Below are 27460 nucleotides of genomic sequence, written 5' to 3'. Positions count from 1 at the left end.
GTTAAAATTACGGTTTTGTTGTTTCCTTCTTGCAAAAAGAAAAATATATATTCGGACTCGGACGTATACTCCACTATCGGCAAAAGCCGCAAACCATTGAATTTGAGTTGTTTTTTAATGTACCGGGTCCCACGCCTCGCTGGAACAATCCAAAACAGGTAGGTGGCGCTCCACTTAAGTTGTTGCCTTGTTGGTGGACACCTCATTCTCGGTTGTCATATTTGGATGAAAAGAGCTCAGCTAACAATAACCACATCCTAAATACCATACTGATAGAGAATGGTAGCTCCCCCCCCCCCCCCCCCCTTATTTCAGCCAGATGGAACAATCATGTGGTCCAATTGGGACAGTCTATCAAATAGGGGTCCACTGGATCAGCCAATCAGCCATGTAGTCAATCCCATTGTGCCCTGAAGTTTTACCCAATTGATCAGAATTCATAACTGCCCAAGGTTTTATTTTTAGTATAACAAGCAGAAGGAGAAGATAAGATGTCCACTCTTTATATAGGCTTTATGTGCATATCGTGAAAGCCAAGCTAGATTTCCACTTTACTAATACATATAAAAGTAATCATACTTTTGAGTATTGGCTAACAATTTTGGGCCCATACTTTTTTGTTCATTAAAGAGTAGTAGGCAGAGATTCCTGTTTCAGCTTCAAACTGAATTAATTGTTTATAGGAGATTCCTGGGTTATTTAATTTGGGGCAATTTGGATTTCAAGAGGCTCTTCCCACCATTTATTAGAAAAATTAGACCATCTTGGCACATTCAAAATAGGCCCTCTTTCAAGTTTCAATTATAAAAAGAAAAAGGGAGACAGCAAATTCTTAGTATTCACAGCTACTATTAGATAAGCAAAGCTTCAATTGGATATAGAGACCATATGGCAAATCCAGTTGGCCACCTTTCTAATGGACAGTTCAGGTTTATTTATAGAATCTTGTGTAACAATAACAACAACAACAACAACAATAATAATAATAAGGGTTAATTACAAAGACACCCCTTATTTATGGGCCTATGGGATTAGTGACAATTATCTTCCTAAACTTTCATTTGCGATAAGGACTTTTCTGAACTTTTACTTTGCCATAAATACCCCCTGATCGTCAAGTTAGATGACAGATTGCATTAAATTATCAAATATCTATTTGAACCTTTCTTATTTTCTTTTCTTTGCCCTTTTCTCGTGAACCAGCTAAAATAACAGGAATCATTTTACTAACATAGAAAAATAAGTTTATTTAAATTCTTGTTTCATTTCAATGACATGAATGTATCTCTTCATTTTTAAAATAAAACAAAAAAAAAATATCCACTCTTTTCTCCAATAAATCAAGAAAAACCAAATAAAACCTTAAATTTATATCCATTAGAAAGAAATATCTACCATTTCATCTAAATAATGAATTCAGCCAGAAACCAAATCTGCAAGACTCTATTAGAGCTATTGAGAAAACTTCAATATTATATTTAAAAAAAAACTAATTAAATCTTAAATCATTCAAACAAATAAGAAAATGGTAGTTTGGAGATTTAAAAAAAAAATTAAATAACTGAATTAGAATTTTTTTGAAATTAATTGACCAAACTCTAATGGAGAGGAGTATTTGTGCAAAGTGGAAGTTCAAAGGGTGTAATTGTCACTGACCATAGAAGGGTCCTTATAATTTACCGTGATGATGATGATGATGATGATGATGAATAATTCTTTTATCTATGTACTTGGCATGGGACATGGTCCCTAACCGATAGTAGATTGACTCAAATTTAATTGTACTTGGAATGGGACATGGTCCCTAACCCACCTTAGATTGACTCAAAGTTAATTGAACTCGTTGGTTTACCCAACAAGAAATTATTTGACTCTTCTACTAATTAGTTATCTCTTAGTAAAAGGTTTTGAGTTAATCAATACAAATTTGTGAATGAGATTTTTTTTTTTCTATATGAAACTATAGACGTTTTGAATTGATCATTTACAAATTGTTGTCTCTATCTAAAATATTAAATTTGATGTTAGAACTATAAACGTCAAAGATCAGTCCTATACATACATTAATTAAAGTTACTCTCATATATGATATGACATGACAAAACATTTTCTCTCTATTACAGCAATGCTACCAAAAAACAACCTTAGATTTGAAGATGTTTTCTGTTAGATTGTTAAGCTTTTCAAGGGATATATAGTCCTTTAAATTTACTTATAGTATTTATCTTATCTTTATGCATAGCTGGCTTCCTAATATAATGCAATGGACAATAGGACATCCCATTCGCTCACCTCCATTTTTTTTTTTTGTAACTTTTGAGAAAAAATGGACACATCACCAAAGAAAACCCTATTTAAAAATGTTTAAGGGGTGTGTCAAAAATAGGGAGTAATGAAAACACTCTCGTGTCATCATGGGATGTGGCCTTCAGTAATAAGCATAGGTGTGGCATGGAGGGTGCCCTCATCATGGGAGTCATGACATGAGGTGCCCTTTCAAACCGTCAGTGTTCAGTTCTTTGGTCCAAAGCTTCTCTCAAAGCGAACTCCAACTCAAGCTGACGAGATGCCCACATCATAGAAGCTACTAGGTTCAGGTGCGTGCCCTTTGCCTTTGGTCCACACTCCACAGCATCAGCACCTCATATTCTGTAGACCCGAAAGGATATAAGTCATTAAGTTGAACTAAACTAAAACCATCTTACTTTTTAATAATGAACAAATCCGGATAGAAGATTTGACCCGGCCCGACCCATTTAAATGACGCAGTTTGAGTCAGACGTGTTGTTTGGTCAGTCTGTGTGTGATCTTGGGTCGAATAGAATAGTTGAATAGATGCACATGTAGACCTGTTTACATAATTACATTACAGACCACGAGGTCAAGAAGTATGGTGGAGATGGGAACCTGGGAATCGGGAAGCGAAGCGCGTTACTAAAGCGAGGATCCGGATCCATCACATCTCTCATTTCCAAAATTAAATGTGAAATACCAATTTAAGCCAAACCATTTTGTTTCCAAAGAAGAAAAACATTAAACCATCACTGACACAAAAATCTAGTAAGCAAACCTCTACGCATCAACGCGCCACAGCATACATGAACATTGATGAACGAACACATGATTCACTCGATATCAGGCTGGTTTTTGAAGGAAAATGTGACCGTACCGGGGTATATGAGTCTTCTCGAACAAAATTCGATCGTTGTGACACGTGGCAAGTTCTACCCAATGCCAAACAACAGACAACAAATCAGCGGACGGCGGTTCCAAGCGCGGTGGGGGGAAAGTCGTTTTCCCTTTGCTTCGACATTCTACCTCTTCGCGCGCAACCTTTCTCCTCTCTGATATTTTTTCTTTTTTGGATTATGATTATGATATTCCTCTAAAAATATTCGCCCCAATTCCGATTCTGCCCTTACGCGCCTGCCCAAATCCTCTCCCCTGTCTTCTTCTACCCCTCACACCTTATATAGAAAAGTGTGATTTTTCTTCTCTCTCGCTCCCTCTTCAGACAATACAAAACCTTCGCGTTCTCTTTCATGGCGGATTGTTAAGGTTTGGACTCTTATTCTTCATATTTATTCTCATATTCACTTCCTGAATTCTCATATTTGTTGTTGTATCAGATACAAAGATAGATTTGGTACCTTTTTTTCGTCTGTTTCTTTTTTTTCCTTTCTGGCTTTTGTTTTCAGTTTTCCGAAGTATTTGACATGTTTTTAGTAATGTTTCTGGATTAAGTCTTCGATGTGGCGTTAAACTATACTGATTCATGGAGATTCATTAGTGAAACTCTAAGTTCATTTTTCCTGTAATTGATTCATAATATGGAGAACTTCAGAGGAACTATCTTTTTTTTTTATTGTTTGGTTTTTGATTCGTGTCTTAATGCAAGATAACCATTTTCAGTTTTTGACACCCCTAAGATGATTATGTTAATCCGTAAATACCGTCGTTTTGGTTAATTTTGGAAGCTTCAACGATCGCATTCTGGTAACGTTTGGATCTGTCTTAAGTTTTTTTTTTCCCTACTTACTGTTTGTTCTATAATTGTTGTTTCGTTTGGCCATTTTATATCTACTGAACATGTAACATTTTAAAGTTGCCGTTCCTTCTCAATGGAAGGTTACTTGATTTTGTCTTTTGCTTATGTTGTTTAGAAATAATTTTGCAGGTTATTTTTTTAGTTTGAGAACTTCCATTGATCTGTATTGAGTTTCAATATGCCTGAATTCGTCATGGATGGAGTCAATGGTGAGGGCGTAGTGAGTGAAGTAAATAACAATTCCGCGCCTATTAAGGAAAGTTTGGCCCTTAGTAGGTCGCCGAAAAGTACCTTGAGTTCCCAAAGCGCTCGGAGTGATGTTCTTGATATGCCTTTGGACGACATGGTTAATACCTCTATCGAGCAGCTTTATGATAATGTCTGTGAGATGCAGAGCTCTGATCAGTCACCGTCCAGGATTAGCTATGTGTCTGATGGTGACGAATCAAGGCTTGATTCTGAGTTACGCCATCTTGTTGGTGGAGATATGAGGGAAGGGGATATAGTGCAAGAGGAGGTGGTGAAACCAGACGAGGGTAATGGAAATGATTTAGTTTTTAACCAAGATAATAGGTCTGCTGATAAAGCGTCCAGGACGACTAATAATACTCAGTCCACCAGTACCAAGTCTACTTCTTCAGTAAAACCAAAGAGACCCTCCCGATTGCAGGTGGATTCCAAGGCATCTGCAAAATCAAGTCCTAGGAACAAAACACCACATGAGAAGCCTCCTGTTGATAAATGGGGTGATAAAAATTCAATAAAACAACATACTGGACTTTCCCCTGTGAAGAAGCAGAGAAATTTTGCTCTAGGAGGGACAAATTTACCAAATGGAGTCAAGGATCTATTACAAGCAAGCCTAGACAACCCTGATCTTGGGCCTTTTCTACTAAAACAAGCAAGGGACTTGATTTCTTCTGGTGATAATCCCCAGAAAGCACTTGAATTTGCCCTTCGAGCAGAAAAATCATTTGAAATATGTTCAAATGGGAAACCCAGTTTAGAACTGGTCATGAGTTTGCATGTTATAGCAGCAATACACTGCAGCTTAGGCCAGTATAATGAGGCAATTCCTGTTCTCGAGCGTTCAGTTAAGATTCCGGTGGTGGAAGAAGGCCAGGATCATGCCCTTGCTAAATTTGCTGGGCATATGCAGTTGGGTGATACATATGCAATGTTAGGCCAGCTTGAGAACTCCATAAACTGCTACACAATGGGTTTGGAGGTCCAGAAGCAAGTGTTAGGGGAATTGGACACAAGAGTTGGTGAGACTTGTCGCTATTTGGCTGAAGCTCATGTTCAAGCACTGCAATTTGATGAGGCTGAGAAGCTCTGTCAGATGGCTCTTCACATCCATAGAGAGAAGGGTACACCTGCTTCTCTTGAGGAAGTGGCAGACAGAAGGCTCATGGGTCTTATTTGTGATACAAAGGGAGACCATGAAGCAGCTCTTGAGCATCTTGTTTTAGCTAGCATGGCCATGGTGGCCAATGGCCAAGAAACAGAGGTTGCTTCTGTTGACTGTAGCATTGGAGACACTTATTTATCATTGGCTCGGTATGATGAGGCTGTTTTTGCTTATCAAAAAGCCCTCACTGTGTTGAAGTCCAGTAAAGGAGAGAACCATCCAGCTGTTGCTTCTGTCTTTGTCCGTCTGGCTGATGTATATAACAAGACAGGGAAAATAAGGGAGTCCAAGTCTTACTGTGAGAATGCCTTAAGGATTTATGGGAAGCCTATTCCAGGGGTACCCCCAGAGGAGATTGCTAGTGGTCTGACTGATGTTTCTGCTATCTATGAATCTATGAATGAACCCGAGCAGGCACTGAGGTTGCTTCAGAAGGCTTTAAGGATATATGACAATTCTCCTGGTCAACAAAACACAATTGCAGGCATTGAGGCCCAGATGGGAGTTATGTACTATATGATGGGGAACTATAATGACTCATACATTTCCTTGAAAAATGCTATTACAAAGCTTCGGGCAAGTGGGGAGAAGAAGTCTGCTTTCTTTGGGATTGCTCTAAATCAAATGGGCCTTGCTTGTGTTCAGCGTTATGCAATAAATGAGGCTGCAGATTTATTTGAAGAAGCAAGGAATATTTTGGAACAAGAATATGGACCATATCATCCTGACACATTAGGAGTTTATAGCAACCTCGCTGGTACCTATGATGCAATGGGCAGGTATGTGTGCTTTTATGTGGCTGTGCTTGGTTTTTATGGATGCTACATTCATTTCTTTTACTGTCTGAGATTTAGATTCATTGGTGTAACATGCATTATTTTGGCTGATCTTTAAATGACTTATTGTTAATAACTATTGCATATTTTTTGGGTTGATCTAATTAGGTATTATCTCTCGGATAGGGGGTGATACAGATGTGTTATAACCATTTGGGAGATTAAAGTTTTGGTTAACCATATGGAAAGACAAGTTTGTGTCAGATTAACCATATGGCTAACCATATTGGAAAGACAATCTTGTATCAGATTAGCCAATAATATGCTTTTCCATTGCCTTTGGTGCCACAAATCTATCCTGTAAAACAACTCTCTCTCTCTCTCTACACACACATACAAAAGGGGGGGAGACAGAGAGAGAGAGAGAGGATTTGATTTGCAGTTGCTAAACATTGATAGAAATTAGGCCATTGTCGTGATTAACTTAACAACTGGAAGTGACTTTTTCAGGTGACACATAGGTTCAAATTCCAGAAAAAAGATAAAATGAGATGATATCATTTTGCAAGCATTCAAAAATGCAGTTAGCAAATGATGACACGGAGTAGATTGCCATGTTTCTTGAATAAAAGATTTCTAAATCCATGTCTTTTTGTCAAATCCACAGACCATGCTTGTTAATAGCCATCATCTAAATATCTTTTGTTTTCTGATCATACTATTTTCAGGTTAGATGATGCCATTGAGATTTTAGAATATGTGGTTGGGATGAGGGAGGAGAAGCTAGGGACGGCGAATCCTGATGTTGATGATGAGAAAAGGAGGTTGTCTGAGTTATTGAAAGAAGCAGGTAGGGTGCGGAGCAGGAAAGCCAGATCACTAGAAGCTCTCCTTGATACCAATTCTCATTCAACAGAGAAAGATGTCATAAAGGTATAATTATGTTGGCGATGTATGAAAGCATGTATGTAGAATAGGATATTAAAAAGAAAAAGGTTAGGTGATGGGTGCTTTCCTTAGATTCTTTTTGGGAAGGATGAAGGAGAAAATAATTGAAGGGAGGGGCTTTTGGTTGCAAATTGCAATAATTGATTATATTATTTTTCGGCGGGGCAAAGGTGGTTGTATTTGCATTTCATTGCTCCAAGGAGTTGATGAAATTCCTTTGTCAGGTCCTGATTTTGTATTCAAAGAATGGAGGAAATTCCTCCCCCCCCCCCCCCCTCTCTCTCTCTCTCTCTCACTCATTTACAGTACAGGTGTTAAGTTATACCAAATGATTGAAGAATGAAGCAATAGTCCTGTTAGATTTGATTCTGGTCTCTTATTATCATAATGCTTGATAAATTTTACATGAAAAGAAATTAAAAGATGAAAAGTGATTCATCTAATTATTGTAAACTTTCGGTCTCCATGGCTGTCTTGTGAGATGTCCTTTGCTTCTTCCTGCACCAGTGCAAGTAACCCAATTCCTGCAGACCGTGCCCAGATATCGTTGATTGGAAGGCAAGCCTTCAGTGTTTGTTAAAATATTTTCATGATCATACATTCATACTTGCTACTTCCAGCCTCAGGGACAGAAAATTTAAAAACAGCATGTTAATACCGCCATGCTTGCTAACTTTATGATTTAAGAATTTGGCGTCGATGCGTTTCTCTTCCCTCAAAATTAGAAATTTCAACAAGGAACGGCACATCAGATTCAGAAGGGACGTGCACTACATCACTAGTTCATCCATATCTGTATGGACATGAATGATGAATAGAATCTCAAATCAATCCAATTGACATAAAAACCTCCTCTCGAGTATTGACCTAATGTATTCCTGCAACATGATTACATGGTAAATACACTCTTAATTGGGTGATGGGGTGAAAATCAAAGGGAATGTTCGGTTAACACTCATTATTGGTAAAATTGACATTCCACCAATTCGATTGATTAGAGCTTAGCTTAAAAATGAGTTTTGTGGTCCGAAGCGCTAACCTTATCAATGAGTGCCTTTGGCTTAGAGGCCACACATCTGATTTGGTACGTGGTTGCCGTCAGGCCCGTCACTGCCCATCTTGTATCTTTCCTTCTTTATAAATCATTCAAAAAAGCATTTACTACTTTAATTGATGGCAAGTTATCATAATTTCCTTTTGCCACTCGTCTGAATCAGATTGGTTTCGTAGAAAGGCCAAGTATTAAGCCTTGAGATTCTTGATGCATCATTATATGTGGTTCATAATTTCAAAGTTAATCTCCTGCTAAGCATTGAAATGTTTAGAATAGACAAAGAGGAAAACAACTAGAAGAAAGAATATGAACACACACAGTGGTTGCACACCTGTTCCAACTTCCAACCCAATTGACGGTTTAACACCCATAGTGATTTATGCATGTATGTGCATGTCAGTCGTTGTCATCTACTCATCTTACAAATAGGATATTTTTTAGGGGAGAGAGAGAGAGAGAGAGATTAGCATTTTTGTTGTGAAATTACTAGGCTAAAGGCCTGTCATATAATCAGGTCTTGTGACTCTTATCAAGGGTTGGTTCTGGGTCTATTACTTACCGACCCTATAGGACCCTTGTATGAACTGGAACTGGAACTGGCACTGGACCTGGGCTTTTCTAATTGTTTAGGGCATGGATCTGCCCATACCCAAACCAGCCCACTTACTCCGGCAACCCGAGACTCAATGTATCAATTGCAAATTTATCAACTTATCTGGTAATTTTTCCTATTTAGTTATAAGCAATTATCTCCTCAACAAACCAGTCTTTTTCAAATTTCATCTCTTGAGGAAATTAATGGATTAATTAGGGTAGACATAGACACGTCAAAGTCAAACATTTGGGCTGAAAGCAGTGAAAGGGTAGAATCTGATGGACCCACATGCAAGATACAAAATATTCACTTGCCTATGCCCACCACAATGGGGCTCCTTACATAGTGCACCCCGTCGGACCATGTTAGTCCCCCAAAAACATAATTCTGAGTTGAACCACCTTCCTTGATCTTGAGAGTAACCCTGTATTTCTTTTCCTCACCCATCTGGTTGAATATCAGCCTCTTGGGTTCTACCATCACTGAAATTCCGGCAGGTTCTCGGATGCGAACATTGTAAATTCCAGGAGAGCCGACGTTCTTAACCCTCCGAGTCAGGGAGACTGATCCATATAAACTGGGGACGCTTATTGCTGGATAGTTGAATTCCAGCAGGCTGGTGGACTTGGGGCAATTATAGTGTTCATTTGCAAATTTTGCAATCAAATCCTCACTGTACCCCAGAGCACACAAGAAGTATAAGTAATCCTGGATGGTTACGTCGTAGACCAAACCAGGGTCCATTGCTCGGTTTGGTCGCACATGCCCAGCTCCATTACTAAATGGAGTTCCGCTGTCCTGCGATGACCCGTGTATGTGCTCTCTCATATTGTCTCTGTTTCTAGCTGTGTAAAAGTAAAACAACTATGTTTGCATTAGAATTACACCAAAGATGTGGAAATGGCTACTGGGGCAGGAAAAAAAAAAAAAGTTAAATTGTGAACATTGAAAAAATCGAAGTAATTAATCACCGGTGGTCATTAAAGCCGATTTGATCGCCGCCGGACTCCAATCAGGATGAAGTGTCTTGAGCAGGCCGACGATGCCGGAAACATGAGGGCATGCCATTGACGTGCCAGACAGAGAGTTGAAGAGAACTCGACGTGAATCAAATGGAAGGTCAGAAGGCCCAGTTGCTTGTGTAAAAGCAGCTATAATGCTCACCCCCGGTGCAATTACATCAGGCTTTTCACACAAGGACCGTACATTTAGTAGCTCATATACATTAACAACCTCCCTAGATGAAACAGTACTGACCCAAAATGTACCTTGAGTATCTCCGGTGTGACGCTGTTTGGTCCCTGAGATGAGAACGAGGCAACAGTGGGCGCCGGTTTAACATCTAGCTCTGTCGTCGCAGGTGAAATGTAAGCCACCGGGGACCTAAACCAATTAACGTGAATTTTCTCAAAATTCAAGAAAAATAAAGAATCAATAATGTGCAAATTTGATTCAGTAACTAGAGAATCTAGAGGTCAGTCCTGACTCCTGACCCAAAAATTAAAAGGGGACTCAACCGTAAAAATCCCAAATTAAAAACCAGTAAGTATATATCCTTGATGAATTCACACTGGCTGCTGATAGCATGATATTTACGACTGAGCCTTGGAAGACTTTACATTGGCAGCATGACGGGTTGGTTTCAAAGCAAGCAACCCAATCGGATTTCTGTTATCCCTAGCCTTGAAATGACATGATAGTAAACTCACTGAGTGGAGTTAATGTAAGAGAAAAGGGAGAGGCCATCAGCTGCAGAGATATGTGAGGTGGGGAGAATATGGGCATCAGGAATGGTTTCATAGCCGGAAGTAATGTCGTTGACGAGAACCATCCCAATTCCACCTGCGTCCATCACTGCCTTGCCCTTCTCCACTCTCGGGTTTGTGCCCCGAAGACATACCAGAATCTTGCCTTTCGCCATCTTGGGGTCGAGGGATCCGATAACGCAGCTCTCTCTGTATGATTTTTGAGTTTTCGAGCGAAATCAATGCAACCAAGTGTCACAGCGATCAATAGCAAACATTAGTTATATACTTCAATTCACTGCATATATTTGCATGTGCAAAGTTTGATCCTTACGCATCATGTTCGGTTGCATTCCCAGCTTTAGCATCGACTGATCTAATGACTGGATACATCTTCTCTGCTGGCAAGCTGTCAGGTGAAAGGCTCTGTCCCTGCATTAAGAGTAAACAGAATGCTATTCTTATTTCTTGAGCAGCTGAACCTTTGTTCTATTTGAAGTTTAAAAATAAAAAAGGGAGAAACCTTGAAACGCAAGTTATTTCTGAGTACAACGTAAGTGGAGAATTGGCGATCAATGGTACTGGCCCCAACCGTTATAATCCAAGGTGCAACGTTGTTGACAGAACCCCAAGCTGGTCCCGTATTCCCCGCTGAGCAAACCACGACCATCCCTTTCTTAACGGCGTGAAACGACCCGATTGCTACACTATCCGTCAAATAATCGGTTGCGGTTTGTCCCAGAGAAATCGACAGCACATCTACACCATCGTGTATCGCAGCATCAAAGCCCGCAAGCACGTCGCCATCGCTACAGTCGGATGAACTACTGTCGCCGGTGGGCCAACAGACCTTGTATGCGGCCACTCTGGCATTCGGCGACCCACCTTTGGCAGTTCCGTTGCCGTGTCCGAGGACGTTGGCTCCGGCTACGAATCCACCCCCAGCAGTTGATAGGGTGTGGGTCCCGTGACCGTTGTAGTCACGAGCGCTGGGTAATAATCCGTTGAATCGGGTCGAGTAGCCTTTGTTGAAGTATCTCGCTCCAATAAGCTTCCTACGAATTACACCATTCTAAGGAGCTTTGATAGATTCGATGATGAGAATTGCCTTGTTAAGGCGATGATGAATTGAAACAAAATAATTCTGAATTGTAGACCTGTTACAACGAACTCCAACTTCGGTGTTATTCTGACAAAATCCTCTCCACCTTGATGGAACCGGTCCCATTCCCTTGTCGTCAAAGCTTTCTGATTCAGGCCAAACACCTACCAATACATAGATTAATTGCATCTGATTCTTAGCCTTCTTAGATATGAGATATAGGTATTAATTAAGGAGGGGAAAGGAACAAGGAACGAATACCGCTGTCGAGGTTTGCGATTATTACATCTTCGCCGAATCGAGCCTTCACCCAGATGGATTTCGAAGGAATACTTCCATTTCTCTCCATTCGGAGAAAATCCCATGACCGCGTTGTATGCAGTTTATTTCCCTTGTCCAAGAAAACCGATACAACTTCCGGATGTTCTAAGTAGACAGAGAGTTATTATTAATAACAAGCACACAATACTAATCAAGTACTACATTTAATAAGAACAGAGCCTCTTACTTGAGATTTGTTCTGCTTCTTCATCTTCAAGATCTGCAGCAAAACCGTTGATATGTCTCGTGTAAGAGTAAAAAATTGCGTCTTTTGCCTTCTCTTTACTATAAAGTGAAAAAGAGTTGTTCAAAAAAACAAATAATAAAATAAAATAACCTTAGATAGTTCCCAGAAATTTATCACCTTCCCAAGAAAGAACCGAGAAATTCGTAATGAGAGTCTTCTATTCGATCGAGATCGATGGAAGATGTTTCTGAATCGTGTGAATGTGCACCGAAGTACACCACGTAAGACTATATATAAAACCAGAATATTCGATCAGCAGATGTGAGACTGATAATGCCACCATGCATGCATGGGGGATTGAGAAAGCTTCTTTAAATTTATGGAAAAACAAAACTAATTGAAAAAAAAAAAAAAATCTCTACTTTGTTTCATTAATTGTTCCAACAGATGCCAATCTTTTTAAGAGAAAACAGGATAATCCTCACCTTTTTGATAGCAAACGTGGGTCGTTGCAGCAGAGAAATAACCAGAATTACCGTCCACGAAATACAAAGACTAAGTCGCCCAACCTCCATGTCTAGTCTTTCTCCTCTTCTGGTTCTCTGTTTCTTCTGCGTTTATAGGATAATTCTAAAAGAACTACCACTCAGTATTTCTCCACCTCAACGTGTAAAAGTAGGACCGTTACATTAACTTGTTAAATTCAATGAATTAGATGAAAAAATAATTAACTCTCACACTATTTCAGTTTCCCTCTCAAACTCATTCTGCATTTGTTTTCTTTTCTTTTTTTTTTCTTTTTTATTTTGTAATCTGCTCGACATAGAACCGGAGAGAAGATTAGATGGCTAATTAACCGTTACAGAGCCTTGAAGTTAATATACAGTAACTTACGTTTAAAATATAATGAAAACGGACCTCATCTGTGTTCCCGGAACGTGCTCTGTGCATATTTTGAACGTTGTCACTAGTCAAATCTTTGGAAGAATATAATAACTGTTTCAGATCAGAGACTGAAAAGAGAACTTCAACTGTGCTGTAATTCTATTGCCCTGGATTATTTTCAGTCCGGCTTATAATGCCTAATGCAGGAGAACTAGGTTATGATGTGGAGCGGATCATATCTGAGGCTAATTTGTTCCGGTTTGGATTAGAATGTGGTTTAGCCGGTTCTGTCGCATACCTGTATGTGCTTCGCGAATGTTCATCCGAGTCTTAATGAATCAATGCCCAGACCTGATGAACCACTGGCTGCCACCAATGATCGTGGACCCTGAGGTAGAGGGTGCAGTCTGCAGTGCAGAGAAACAGGTGTCACTCCGGGAATGAAAGGACACTCAAAGGAGTGCAGGGTGGGGGAGTTCGGATCTGCTGTAACCGATAATTGAGTCCGGATCTGATGAAAACTAACAGGCAACAGCATTGGCCATTGCATACTGTAGATCCGATAAGAAAAAGAGGGCACCACTTGTTCTTTACACCGGTGGTGGGTGGTGATATCTTTGTCGTGGCCAATGCTCTAGCCAGTTCCCCCAATAAGGGTCCTGTAACACGTTTGGTGGTATATCTGGTGTTATAAATAGCCAAGGACAAACCTAAACATTACTTGAGTAATTATCCTCAAGATGGATGGCCAAGTCGAATCCAAGTTCGAGATACTTGTAACATGGTTTTAACGACGCAAAAATAGAATCGTTCTGGCCACCGGTTTTCAGGTTGATGGTTCGAATGAACGGCCAAAACATTAAATGGGTCGATGGATCAATGATTTGACCACCTGGGTCACTATGTTATTGACTGATTCAACGGTTTGTGGTTAGGGACCAAGTTTGGAGTAAAATAGAACTGGTTACCTGGATGGTTCTCGGGCTGAATGGTCCGACTGTTGGGGTCAACGATGGTTCAAAAACCATGACTTGTAAACAGAAGCACAATAATAAAATGGGAATGATTACTTTTATATATACTCCATTCTGTATGTTGTATTTGGTTGCAATGCAAATAAATTTGTATTGATGTAAAACTATGACATTATAATAGGTTCTGATTAAAATCACATTGAATTTGGGTTACCCCTTTCCAAGCCAAACAATTCAATCTTGTGTGTATTATTTATTTATTTATAAGGGTAAATTATAAAGACCTCCCGTACTATGGGGCCTGTGACAAAGACCCCCATGTACTTTGTTTTGAGACAAAGACCCTCCTGTACTATGACTGTGAGACAAAAATCCCCTTCTGTTAGTTTTCCGTTACAATATTTTTTAATCCCCATATTACCCTTGTAGACAATTGAGAGAAAAACATTGTTCATCTTCCCCATCATGACACACTAACAGCAGTGGTGGTAATCCACATTTCTCTCTCTCTCCCCCTCTCCCCCGATCTCTCTTCTTCCTCTATAGGGAGTGCTCCAAAACCCAAATGCATCAGATTCTACAGTCATGTTCTTCCTTTCATTTGTTTTTCTTTCCTTCATCTTGTTTTCCTGGGAGGCAGATTGTTTGTGTACGTGATGGGGCAGCAGTGATTTGGTTTCGGGAGAGTATCACACACTCTCATAGACTGTTTTCTTTTCTTTTCAATCCATGGCGCTGCTGATGTCGTTCCCTCGATGACTTATGCTGTCGTACCAGATTACTTATCAGGAATTCCAACACTGCCGTATCTGTTAAAGCTGTAACGCATTATCGTTGCAGAAGTCGCTCAACTTTCGCCGCTTGATGTCTCTCTCCGCTGTTTTTATAGGAGTGGCGATGGAGATGGAGGAGCTAGTCTTCTTGCTTTCCGAGCTTGAGTAGTACCGGTCAAAAACGTTGACTGGCGTGTCCGAGCTTGAAACCATATATATCAAATACCGACTTGTAGCCGTCGATCACTATGTCTTGCATCATTCTGCAACAATCAGACAGGTTCTCGTGTAACCTGGAGAAAATAACAAAATGGATTTTAAGAGGGGCTATAAAGAACACATCTCATTTGTAAAATGGGAAAGTGCTTACTTTATTTACATATACACAGGAGGAAATCTCTTTTTTAAAGCAAGGAATTGCAAGGGAAAGAACTAACTGCCGTTGCTACAACTATCGATGGCTTGAACTCTAAAAGTTTGATCTCTGTATAAGTAATAGGAGAGATTGTAATGATCCAATAGAGACTTACTCTGATGTACAATTACGAAAGAAATATTTCTATATGCAATAACGTTATTTCAATTTACCGTTTTGAGCTTTAAGATAATCTCTGTTGCTCTAGTTTTCAGATCATGTATTAGAGGCGGTTCTTTGATTTTGAATAGAGAAAGGAAGTGTAAAACCAGAGCCTTTTCTGGTTTCTACTTTCTTGATTTTATTCATTTAGAATGCCGAAATATATACAGTCGAGATCCTATTTTTACAAGGATAAGAGGATGTATTGGAGATTCCTGATTCAATTACAACAGAGACTATTACTAATTGTAATCCTAACACCCTCTCTCAAGTTGGAGCATGCAGATTGTGAATGCCCAACTTGCGGAGAAAGTACTCAAATTCTTTGCGACCCAGTGCTTTTGTAAAAATATCAGCCAGTTGAACGGTAGTCGACACATAAGTAGGACGTATGCAACCATTTTGAATCTCATCCCGCACAAAATGGCAATCAACTTCAATATGTTTCGTATGCTCATGAAACATTGGGTTTGCTGCAATATGCAAGGCTGCCTGACTATCACAATATAATCGCATTGGGTTTGAATGCGTAACTTCAAGAGCCAATAACAATCCCTTCAGCCATTTTAATTCACATGTGGTCGTGGCCATAGACCAATACTCTGCTTCCGCTGAAGAACGAGCTACAGTGTGTTGTTTCTTAGTTTTCCAGGAAATCGGCGATTTCCCAAGCATAACAAACCACCCAGACAGAGAACGTCAGGACAAAGGACAGCTCGCCCATTCTGAATCACACTATGCATATAACTGCAAGTCACAATCTGAACGCAAGAGAATTCCTTAACCAGGATTTCCTTTCAAGTAGCGCACCACTCGCAATGCAACCTCCCAATGTCTTTCTTGCGGCTGCTGCATGAATTGGGACAAAACATGCACACAATAAGACAACTCTGGACGCGTTGCTGAGAGATAAATAAGCTTCTCCACCAAGTGTCTGTATCGCTCAGGATTAGATAAGAGGGGCCCATCTGTCAAGGCGAGATTGTGATTCTGCTCCAGAGAAAAAGGAGCAGGTTTTGCACCAAGTAATCCAACTTCAGAGATAATATCCAAAGCATATTTTCTTTGAGATAAAAAAAAATTCTTATTGAGTTTCGGGCAACTTCAATGCCCAAAAAATATTTCAATGATCCCAAGTCTTTCATATAGAAGCAGTCACTCAAATATTTCTTGAAGACTTGAATTGCCATACAATCATTACCTGACACAATAATATCATCCACATATACGAGAACAAGCACATGCACCATGTCTTGACGAAAAGTGAAGAGGGAGTAATCTGAACATGATTGCTGAAACCCATATGTCTTCAAGGCTGCGGTTAATTTAGCAAACCAACATCTCGGCACTTGTTTCAAGCCATACAGAGATTTTCGCAACCGACACACCATACCTGGTTTATCTGACTGAAAACCCGGAGGCATTTGCATGTAGACTTCCTCATGAAGATCACCATGCAAGAATGTGTTATGTACGTCCATTTGATGAAGCTCCCAATTTCTAGCTACTGCGACTGCAAGGAAGGTACGGACAGTAACCATTTTTGCAACTGGGGCAAAAGTTTCATTATAATCAATTCCCTCAACCTGCTTGTTCTCAAAAATCACAAGACGAGTTTTATATCTTTCCACTGTCCCATCAACGTTGTACTTGATTCGATAAACCCATTTGCATCCTATGGCTCGTTTTTCAGATGGCAAAGGCTCCATAGTCCATGTCTGATTATTTTCAAGTGCCTGTATTTCTTTCTGCATAGCATCCCTTAATTTTTCATCCTTTACGGCATCAACAAAAGAAGTGGGTTCAACTCCTGCAGTAATAGCTGCCAAGAAAGCACGATGTCGATAAGAAAAATTGTGACAGTTCACATAGTTATCTATGGGGTAAGGACTACCTGCAGAATGTGATTGGTCGAGTGAGCTTGCAAAGGGACGCGGAGAGGGACTCAAGCGCTGTGTGGTGTGAAGCACATAGTCTCTTAACTTTGTGGACTATTGTTTCTGTCGATGCCCACACCCCAAATGAGAATCAGAGTGCTGTTGTTGCCCAACATTGCCACTCCCCTGACGTCAGGACTGTCTTTGCTTACATTTTTTGTGGTGATATTAGAAGAATGCATGGGTTTACTAGTATTGGCATTCGGGTCTACGTGGGTTCATTCTTCTACACTAACTCCTTCTGCGAGTTCACCTCGCTAGTTAGTCTCCATCTCGCCATTTGCCAGTCCAAGTGAATAAGTGGATGGTACCAACACCTCATCCGTCAATCAGACGGATGTTGATGGCTGTTGAACTCGCCCTCGGTCAAGAGTCACTCCTAAGTGGGATGTGAGCCATTGTTACAGAGCACAGTCGGATCTGAATCAACCAGGCCAGGAGCGTAAGACCCCAGGCAGGCTGCTAAACTCGCAGAAGAGAAATTATCACCCTGCAGAAGAGAAACTGCCACAGAACGTTGATTTGCCGGAAGAGCTCTGCGAAAAATCACAGTGTCGTACTGATCTAATCTGTGAAAAGCACAGCACCGGACTGAATCGGCGCTGAGCAATCATCGCTGCCGCCGCTGATCACTGGTCCGTTGTGCCGCCTGAAATTTCAGTATTTCAGCAAAGCTGCAGATGGAGAGATACGGCAATTAGAGAGTACAGCCACAGAAGACGAAGAAGAAACACAGCATCGCAGCCAAGGCCAAGGACTCGAAGACCGTGACGAAGGTCCACAGCACATCGTCCACGATGGTGAAATTGAAATCAGGCCATCGGAAACTCTCGAAGGCCCATCTTGGCGTGAAGTACGAGAAGTTGAATTCAGGCCACTGGAATATTGCTGGTGATAGGGAAAAACCAGAAGGAGTGCCGCCACTGATCACTGGTCCGAAGTACTGCCGTTGTTCACCAAAGGAGACGATGAACAGTGATACTTCAGAAACCACGAGTGCAGGCGACCTCAATGAAACGAGAAGGAGTGTCACCGCTGATCACTGGTCCTTTGCTAGTGCCAAACAATCATTGCTGCCGCCGCTAATCTCCAAAGTAACCTGGCTTTGATATCATGTAAAACTAGAGCCTTTTCTAGTTTCTACTTTCTTGATTTTGTTCACTTAGAATGCCGAAATATATACAGTCGAGATCCTACTTTTACAAGGATAAGAAGATGTATCGAAGACTCCTGATTCAATTACAACAGAGAATCCTAATTCAATTACTAATTGTAATCCTAACAGGAAGTAACAAATAAAGGAGAAGGGCGTTATCGAGCGCATTCTCCACTTGAGAGCTCCGAGTATCAGGAGCTCCATTCGCTGTATTGTTTGTGTGTTGAAGATGATTCCTTCTTCCCTTGTTTCAACAAATTGGTGACTTCTTTTAATACCGGTAGCATTTAGTAAATGTATAGAGTTTGATTCGACTAACGAACAGAATAGAGCGACGAATAGGACAAAGATAGAAAGAAATAAGGAAATAAGAAAAAAATGTATATTCTTTTACCAGGAAATCAGTCGGGGAGAATTCTTCATTTTCCCTGCAAGGGAAAGGCAAGACATTGCGACAAGCATCAGGATTTGCAGCAACATCAAGACTGCTTAGATCTTCAGAGGATCGAACCGATGACGCGTGAAAATGCTTTAGGAGTGACCACAACATAAATAACAGAAGAAGGAGAAAGATAAGATACAGTGGAAACTTGGCGAACTTATCTTTTACTTACCAGCATTCTTGTCTGGAGATGAATCGATCGAGATAATTGATAGCGAGATATGTTATGAACGGATCAAAATTGCTGGAGAATTGAGCCTGACAAAAAAAAAATGAAGGATCTTGATTCGCACAATAAGAAGCCTCCGGGGCGGGATTTGAAGGAATAACTATTAAAACTTGGGGAAAGGGAGAGAACAAGACTCTGTAGAATCTGTTGCATTTGGATTTAGAATAAAGAGAGGGGGAGAGAAAGAGAGAAATGTGGATTACCGCCACTGCTGTTCGTGTGTCATGAGGTCGGAGAAGATGATAGTGTTTTTCTCCCAATTGTTTATAAGGGTAGTATGGGGATTAAAAAATATTGAAACGGCAGATTTTAACGAAAAACTAACGGAAGGGGGTTTTTGTCTCACGGTCATAGTATAAGGGGGTCTTTATCGCAAAACAAAGTGCAGGAGGTCTTTATCACAGACCTCATAGTACAGGGGGGTCTTTGTAATTTACCCTATTTATAAATATGTTAATATTGCATTTTTGTAATTTTTTATAAAATATATGTGTATATATAATGAAAATATTTGTATTTTTTGTTTTTCTTTATATAAACTGTGTTATATTTTTTCTATTTAATAATTTGTTAAAATTTTAAAAATTTAAATTAGATAGAATTATATTTGAATACTTGACATCCTTAACGAATTTTGATTCAAATCATGTTTGTGAAATCTTTTGATTAAATTGGATATAATATTTGTATTATTGTATTGGGTTTGGATATCCTCCAATTCACAGCGAGTAGAGAGTGGATAGGAAAAGTGAGTAGGAAATCTCAAGTGGATGTATCCCTACACAAATCACAACTGTCTCAGCAGAAATGGCTGCTTGGTCCCTCATTTCATTTCTATTCTTTTCCAACTACCGCCATTCCAACTTCCTCTTCGTCTCCGACTAGAAAACTTGATTCCACTCTCTCTTCCTTTGCAAAAATCCTAATTCCGTTTCTCTTGTTCTCTATCCACAATAGCAATCGCAGACTCAGTTTCCCTGCTCTCTAACTCTCTCTTCCTTCGCAAAAATCCTAATTGCGTTTCTCCTGTTCTATGTCTCTTCCCCAACAGCAATTGCAGACTCAGTTTCCCTGTTGCAAGGCCAAGATCTCATCATTCAAAAAACTCTTCCTTACCACTAATCCCTTCTCGTCTGCCATACATTGATTCTTAATTTGTTCCTTCACTGCTAACTCGACTCTGCAGCTGCCTTCGTTGTCAGCCATCCTCGGAAACTGCAGTCCGATGAGCTTGCCACTGTTCGACTCTTCCAAGAGAATACCCCTCCTTTGTATACATCACTAACCTTGTCGTGAGGCATCCTTCTCTGTTACAAGTATTCACAAGAGGACTTGGTTTGCTAACTACCTTCGTTGCTACGCATACGTGTTTCCCGGTCATTGTGGGAAACTACGAATGTATTGTGGGAATCGAGTCATTAGCAAGGCAATCATGCTCTTAACATCACCTGTAATCAATCATAATGAGTTGTAAGCAGGTTATACCATCTATATCTATACTATTATAAAAACTATTAAGGTGTGAAACTTTTCTAAAATGCCCACATTTGTTATTTAGTCCATTTTTAATTATAAAAGTTGAAAATGTAATTTCAATTAATGATTTAATCCCCTCTTATTAATTCTTGTATTTAAGGTATTAACTCTCATTCTCTCTTATTAAATCCATATTTAAGTTATTTTTCATTAATAAATGTTATTAATTAGATCTATGTTCAATACTTTTAACAATATAAACCCATATATTTTAAAACTTACTCAAAAACAAAATTATTCTTTATCCAAGTGATGATTAATGAAATCACATTTATATAATAAAATTTTTAAATATAAATAAATATAGAAATTTACAAAAATATAGAAAAAATAGACACATTTGTGATATTTTTTATTAATAAAATTAAAAAAAAATGAGTTTAATAAAAAAGAATTATTTTATTGATGATAAAAATGAAATACATGATCTAAAACTAACAAAAAGTGAAATTATTTTCTTGTTTAGCGTAGATCAATAATTATACTGTTGGGTCAAATTTGTCAACCTTTAATATCTTAATTAAATAATAAAAAATAATAAAATATGAAAAAACACAAAAATAAAAAATACATAAATTTTACAAAAAAACATTTGGGCACATGTATTATATTGTATATTTATCATATTAAATAAAAAATAAGGGTACATAACAATATTATTTTTACACACATAGAAATAAAAAATATAGAAAAATTTGAACACATCTATAACTCCATATTTACACCACTATTAAAAATATGAATAAGATTGTGGAACTTTATTTTTGACTAAAATGCCCTTTTTTAATTTAATCACTATTTAATTATGAGATTTAAAATGTAGTTTGAACTACAAATTTCACCCCCATTTAATTCTCTCTCTTTAAATCTTACATTTTTTTTATAAATGAACAAAAAAATACACACTAAGAAGATAAAACATTACAAAAATAAGAGTCCAACCAAGTAGGTAGGGTTGTCAATGATACTCGAAACTTTGCAGCTCAATATTAGGTGCTTACGTATCATATTCAGATTTTGCAATTTGCATCCAATTAATAGTGAAAAATAAAAAAGGAAAATTCCCAATCAGTACCTCGTACTTTGTCTCAAGTGACAATTTGGTCCCCCAAACTTTAAAATGCGACAATCCATTACTCAAACTTTCAAACTGTGACAATCCAGTACCTACCATTATCTAGTTCGTTAATCAGTCATTAAATGACATTTGAAAAGTCAAAAATGCCCTTCGAATGCCATCTAATTCTATTTAACAACCATCCAAACGTTGACAAAAAACTAAACAATCCCAAATCCTAGCCTCTTCTATTCAAAAAAAAGTTGGTGAGTGTTTAGAAGAATCTAGAATTTGAAACTATTCATTTTATTGTCAATGTTTGGATGGTTGATAAAGAGAATTAGATGGCATTCAAAAGGCATTTTTGACTTTTCAAATGTCACTTAACAGTTGATTAACGGACTAGTTAACAACAGGTACTAGATTGCCACATTTTGAATGTTCGGGTACTTGATTGTCACATATTAAAAGTTTGGGTACTGAATTGTCGCATTTTAAAGTCCGAGGACCAAATTGTCACTCGAGCCAAAGTACAAGGTACTAATTGGGAATTTTCCCAAACAAAAATTATAAAGAGTACATGAATTTTATAGAAAAATTTGGATACATTATTCCTATCAATATCATCATCTAAAATTACTATGTGCAAAGCATGTGCACACTTACTAGTATCAATAAAGGCATTGGTCATTTATAACCTAAACCCTTGATCTTCTTAGGCTTCCTTGTGGTTGCTGTAATCCCTCTTTGAGTGGTGCTTCAATACTATAGCTCGAGGGCATATACGACCATCCTCCGCCAATGGGAAAGGGTTTGTATCATTTGGTATCATAGCCTAGTTCATCCAGGGATGCACAAATGGCAAGTTTTGAAGCTCGTCTCAGCCATCTCAAGCATAATTAAAGGATTCAGGAAGGCTCTATTTGGTATGTGGGATGGGGATGAGAAAAAGGGGATATTCCAAGAATATTCCTTTTTCTCTCATTTGTTTCAAGGGAAATAGGGGGATTGGATGAGAAAAAAGTTGGATGCAAGATCCCAAAATTGTGGAATCGGGGTCGCACGGCTTTGGTGCGACCCCGATGGAAAATCTCGAGAAAACTCGAGTTTCTTTATCTTCATCCTCTGCCCAGCCGTTGTTGCACCATCGCCATTGCTGGTAACACCGTTGCTGCTGCACCACCGCCCCTGCTGGTAACCACCGCCGCTACTGGTAACCACCATCTTCCTGGGTTCGCAGACACATATTTGAGACACAACTTGGAGCTTAGACTTGAGTTCCTAGTAACCACCATCTTCTTGGGTTTTCTGCCATGGTAGAACTTAGATCTGGGTTTGCAAACACAGACCGGAGCTCCAGTCATGGATTTCTTTATCTCTCCCTCCATCTTCCTCTTCTCTCTTCTCCCTTGTAATAGTGTTTTCCCATATATAAAACCAAACAATGGAAAGGTAATTTTTTACACTTTTCCATCCCATCCCACCCAAATCTTCCCACAAACCAAACGGAGTCAAAAGGATTCTGGCCAAAATGACAGAGATTATAAGCAAGATTGACTACATCTTGAAGTCAGTTGGATCTCCGAGAGAGCACAATAACTGGACTTCACCCCTCCACACTCATCCTAAAGATGATGGAGGTTTGAAGTGGATTGAGAGCTCTAGGAGGGAGGTGGTTCAAAATCAAGAGGGTGTTGCGAAGAGCACCCAACCCCCAACCAAAACCTACCAGTATTCCAATCCTACTCCAATCACCCCGTCCATGGCTATTTCTATAGTTTGACCCTTGGTCTCTGTCCTTTCCCCTCTCACTGTTCCCCTTAAACCAAGTCCTATTTCACCCCACCAATGGTCGCCTCCATTGCTTAACTGTTAGTCATCATTTTCCTTAGCAGCGGCCATAGCCCGACCTACCTTCTCTCCTTGCCACTCACAATCCACCTATGTTTCTAGGATGAAATGCCAAGTCAGCCGGCGAAACCCAAAAAACCATCTTCACTTATCTTGATGGATTAAATCCTAAATCTATTCTCCAACCCTTCTTCTTCTTTCCATCAAACCCCAACAACTGCCTTGATCCCATCTTGAACCATTCCAATCTTATACTAGTATTGCTCTATTTTATAATTTCAACAACTCTAAATCTAGAACACAACACCTCTCTTTTCGTTTGGAGTGGTAAAGCTTTCAATGCCTCATTGGTGGAGGTTGACGAAGACTCACTTGATGAGGACATTGAGGAGCCACCCCAACGATTCAACTTGATTATCCATGCCTTCTACAATAGCAAGGAAATCTTCATTCAAGAACTCACCATCAAATTCTCCAACACATTGGATAGGAAGGGATTGATGGACATGGGTGAATTCAGTGCACAACAATGGCTATTAGTTAAACTTGTACATAAGAAGGCCAACCAGACCTTGTTGATCAGAGGCAATGGCAATGGGATGATAAAGTCGGATCTATCTTATTATAAGTTGCTCAATCGCTAAGCCAACTTTATCAACCGACTGTTAGTTTTAGTGACGATGAGAAGTATGGGTCCAGATTCCACAATTGAAGGTTGTATTGTTGTTGTTGTATGGAAACAAACGGTGATTGTGGTTCTTAATGACAAACCAAAATGGGAAATCCATGCCTTTCGAATTCGGTGAGAAATAGTGGTTCACTGGAGTAGCTAGAGTTGTCTCCAGTATCATGAGTCTCATTTCTACAAGCGGGTGGTGGCAATTGTCAAGTGAGGGAATCATTGTAAATGGACATCCAACAACCCTTAGTGATACCAACATTGATCAAATGGCAAGGGTATAGGCAAATATTAACCGAGATAAAACCAAGCTCACCAAGAGAACAACTATTGGGCATTGGATTATGTTTTAGCTGAATCAGGGCTTTGGCAAGAGTAGCAGATTCCCCTTCTTTGACCACCATCAACTGGTAGTGACTCACTTCATCCATTTTTAGAAGGGAGGGAAAGATACTAGAAAACAAACTCCTCCTATACTAGTCTTTCATGACAATTACGGTAATTATGTAGGAGATTTTCCAAGTTACAATGCCTTTACTCTTGGTGGGCCCTATTTCGTAAAGGGTTACAGTACAGAAGATGCAGAAGTAAATGAAGGAATGTGTCTTGCTTACAGTGTTCTAAAAAGAACTAAAAGTGATGGAGTTTCTAATCTAATTCAAAAATGGAGAAGCGTTAACTATACCTTGAAAGAATTGGAGCAATGGTGTGATTACAAAACTGCACATCCATTTTTCGATAGTTTTGCATAAGTGTGAAAGGGTGGTTAAAGATGCCAGCTGGAAATATGGGAAAGAGTTGGTGATAGGATTTTCTAATATAGATCTTGAGGATAAGGCTACCCTTGGGGAAGGAAATGTTAAAGCCCAAGATATTACAAAGTAAAGATATCTTGTCTCAGGAAGGGTGGAACTAGTTAACTCACAAGTTCCTCCAATGGGCCTCGAGGATGAGGTAACTTTTAAGGAGGGGGGAATGTTACGAGTATTTACAGGAGGACTCAGTTTGCTAGTTGCCTTCATTGCTGCATGTGCGTCTCTTATGATCATGGGAATTGAATCATTATGGGAAGTTATGGCCAGCTGTGTAGTTTGTTAGCAAGGCAATCATGCTATTAGGACCACTTGTAATCGTTGTTAATCATAATGAGTTGTAAGCGGCTATGAGCCTATAAATACCCTATGATATATCAATAAAGGCATTGATCAATTATAACCTAAACCCTTCATCTTCTTAAGCTTCCTTATGGTTGTTGTAATCCCTCTTTGAGTGGTGGTGCTTCAACACTATAGCTCGAGGGCAGATACGACCTTCCTTCCACCAAGGGGAAAGGGTTTGTATCATTTGGTATCAGAGCCTGGTTCATCCAGGGATGCGCGGACGGCAAATTTTGAAGCTCGTCTCAACCGTCTTGAGCATAATCAAAGGATTCAGGAAAGGATTATAACCAAAATGATAGAGATTATAAGCAAGCTCGACTACATCTTGCTGCTAGCCGAATCTCTGGGAGAGCACAATCGCTGGACTTCACCCCTCCACACTCATCCTAAAGATGGAGTTTTGAAGCGAATTGAGAGCTTTGGGAAGCCAATTGCGGCACCATGGACTTTATATATAAGTGGTTACGTCAGTATTGCAGTGTTCAACCGGGAGTAGGTGGACTAGTGCAAAGCCAGCCTTCGTGGGCACTAGGATTGCGGAGCGTGGTATAATGTTACAATCCATTTGTCTCATGTTGTCCGTATGAGATGCTATTGTGAGGTATCCCATGTCGGTAGTATGGGATGCTGTTGTGGGATATATATGTGCTTGAATTCCCTCTAATAACTAGTTTTTAGGGGGTGAGTTCTCTTTAAGGCACACAACATTCTCTTATTGTGTTTTGGGAATATTTGAAGTGTTTTTTGTGTGTTGTGTGAGACTGTGAGTTTGGTTTTAGTTGTCTAGTTAATCCTATTCTGTTTGAATTCTCGTTTTTGGATTTTTCCTTTGATGGTTTTTGTCTGTTTAGGCAGGATGTATTTACGTTGGGTGTATTGGAAGTGCCACAGGGGTCGGGGTCAGGGTCGGGCTTTGTCGTTACAAATTATCATGTAATTCGCGGCGCGTCTGATCTCAGGTTGGTTCTTAATTAGGTGATTCAGAAAAATGTGGTTTATGTTTTCCTACTTTTTTTTCTGAATAATTACCTTCTTATTTTCATTTTAAGGTTTTTGGAAGTCATTGAAATAAATTACAGAACAATGTTGGATCTCAGTAACTACTAAGTCTAAATAGCTTGAGAAATTTCAACTTTCAAGTCGTCTATCAACGTTGTTTCTTGTCTAACAAATTCCACGGGAGGTTCTTTTTCCCTTGCCATGATCAGCCATGGGATGAATTGGGAAAATAATGCCATTTGGCCTTTACTTTATCAACATGGCCAGTTAAGAAACTATGGAACTTCATTGCATTTTTTTCTTTTTGTATCAGTTTGGACTTGATGTTAATTCACTGGTGGGCGTTGGTTCATAAAATGTGGGTATTTGATAATTTGAATGTTTATAGATTTGTAATAAGATTCAGAAATCTGCATTAAACCTGTCCGTACTTTTTTAATTTTTTTTTCAAGCTTCACAAGTTTCTCTGCACAACCAATATTAAATGATTGGATGTGTACGATAACAATGTTGGACTTATCATAGTCGTATCACTGGGTCAAAGTTGCAAGATTTTCTTCAGAAAAGGTTCCAGTGATGACTTGAGTCCGTCCTTAGTCCTCAATAATGTATGAAGCAATACATTTTCATAGAGAAGTAGAATCTGAAAGATTTTTGGAGTTGGAACATGTTAGAATCACAAGAAGAGTCTCTTTGGCTTAGATGATGGTTATAGAATCTATACTTTTCAAGGCATGGGGATTAAGTGCTAGTATACCTGATACTATGGTATCACATACAAGAACTTGCAACCAAAAAGAGATAAGGAATATAAAAGGTGAAATACTACGTTTAGAGTATGAGGGATCTTAGCAAGATAGGAGGTTACTGGTCACCTGTGCTTCAGATTCTAATACCAAAAAGTATTAGAATGGTTAATTTACAAGGATTTCTAAGTTGTCTCCAATGGAACGATGCTGCTCAGATGTTGTGTATATATATATATATTAAAAATATAAATAATAAATTATTTAAATAT

The 27460-nt window shown here is 39.2% G+C and overlaps 2 protein-coding genes across 2 annotated transcripts; one reads left to right on the top strand and one right to left on the bottom strand.

The window, feature by feature from the left end:
* Positions 1-3423: 3423 nt before the first annotated feature.
* LOC104593203 (protein KINESIN LIGHT CHAIN-RELATED 3-like) lies at positions 3424-7549 on the top strand. Its single transcript, XM_010252962.3, has 3 exons — positions 3424-3558; positions 4178-6238; positions 6964-7549. The coding sequence occupies exons 2-3, from the start codon at positions 4227-4229 to the stop codon at positions 7172-7174; spliced, it is 2223 nt and encodes a 740-aa protein (XP_010251264.1). The 5' UTR covers positions 3424-3558; positions 4178-4226; the 3' UTR covers positions 7175-7549.
* Positions 7550-8951: 1402 nt separating this feature from the next.
* On the bottom strand, positions 8952-12786 carry LOC104593202 (subtilisin-like protease SBT5.4). Its single transcript, XM_010252961.2, has 11 exons — positions 12673-12786; positions 12365-12474; positions 12188-12285; positions 11941-12105; positions 11735-11843; positions 11101-11632; positions 10912-11009; positions 10542-10787; positions 10101-10215; positions 9804-10017; positions 8952-9677 (listed from the first exon to the last, which is right to left on the bottom strand). The coding sequence occupies exons 1-11, from the start codon at positions 12760-12762 to the stop codon at positions 9139-9141; spliced, it is 2316 nt and encodes a 771-aa protein (XP_010251263.1). The 5' UTR covers positions 12763-12786; the 3' UTR covers positions 8952-9138.
* Positions 12787-27460: the final 14674 nt, after the last annotated feature.

This window comes from Nelumbo nucifera, chromosome 3 (genome assembly GCF_055504915.1).
Source record: "Nelumbo nucifera cultivar China Antique chromosome 3, China Antique-T2T, whole genome shotgun sequence".
Classification (NCBI taxonomy): Eukaryota; Viridiplantae; Streptophyta; class Magnoliopsida; order Proteales; family Nelumbonaceae; genus Nelumbo; species Nelumbo nucifera.
Note: the sequence above shows the minus strand (reverse complement) of the source record. Positions and strands in the feature narration are given on the sequence as shown.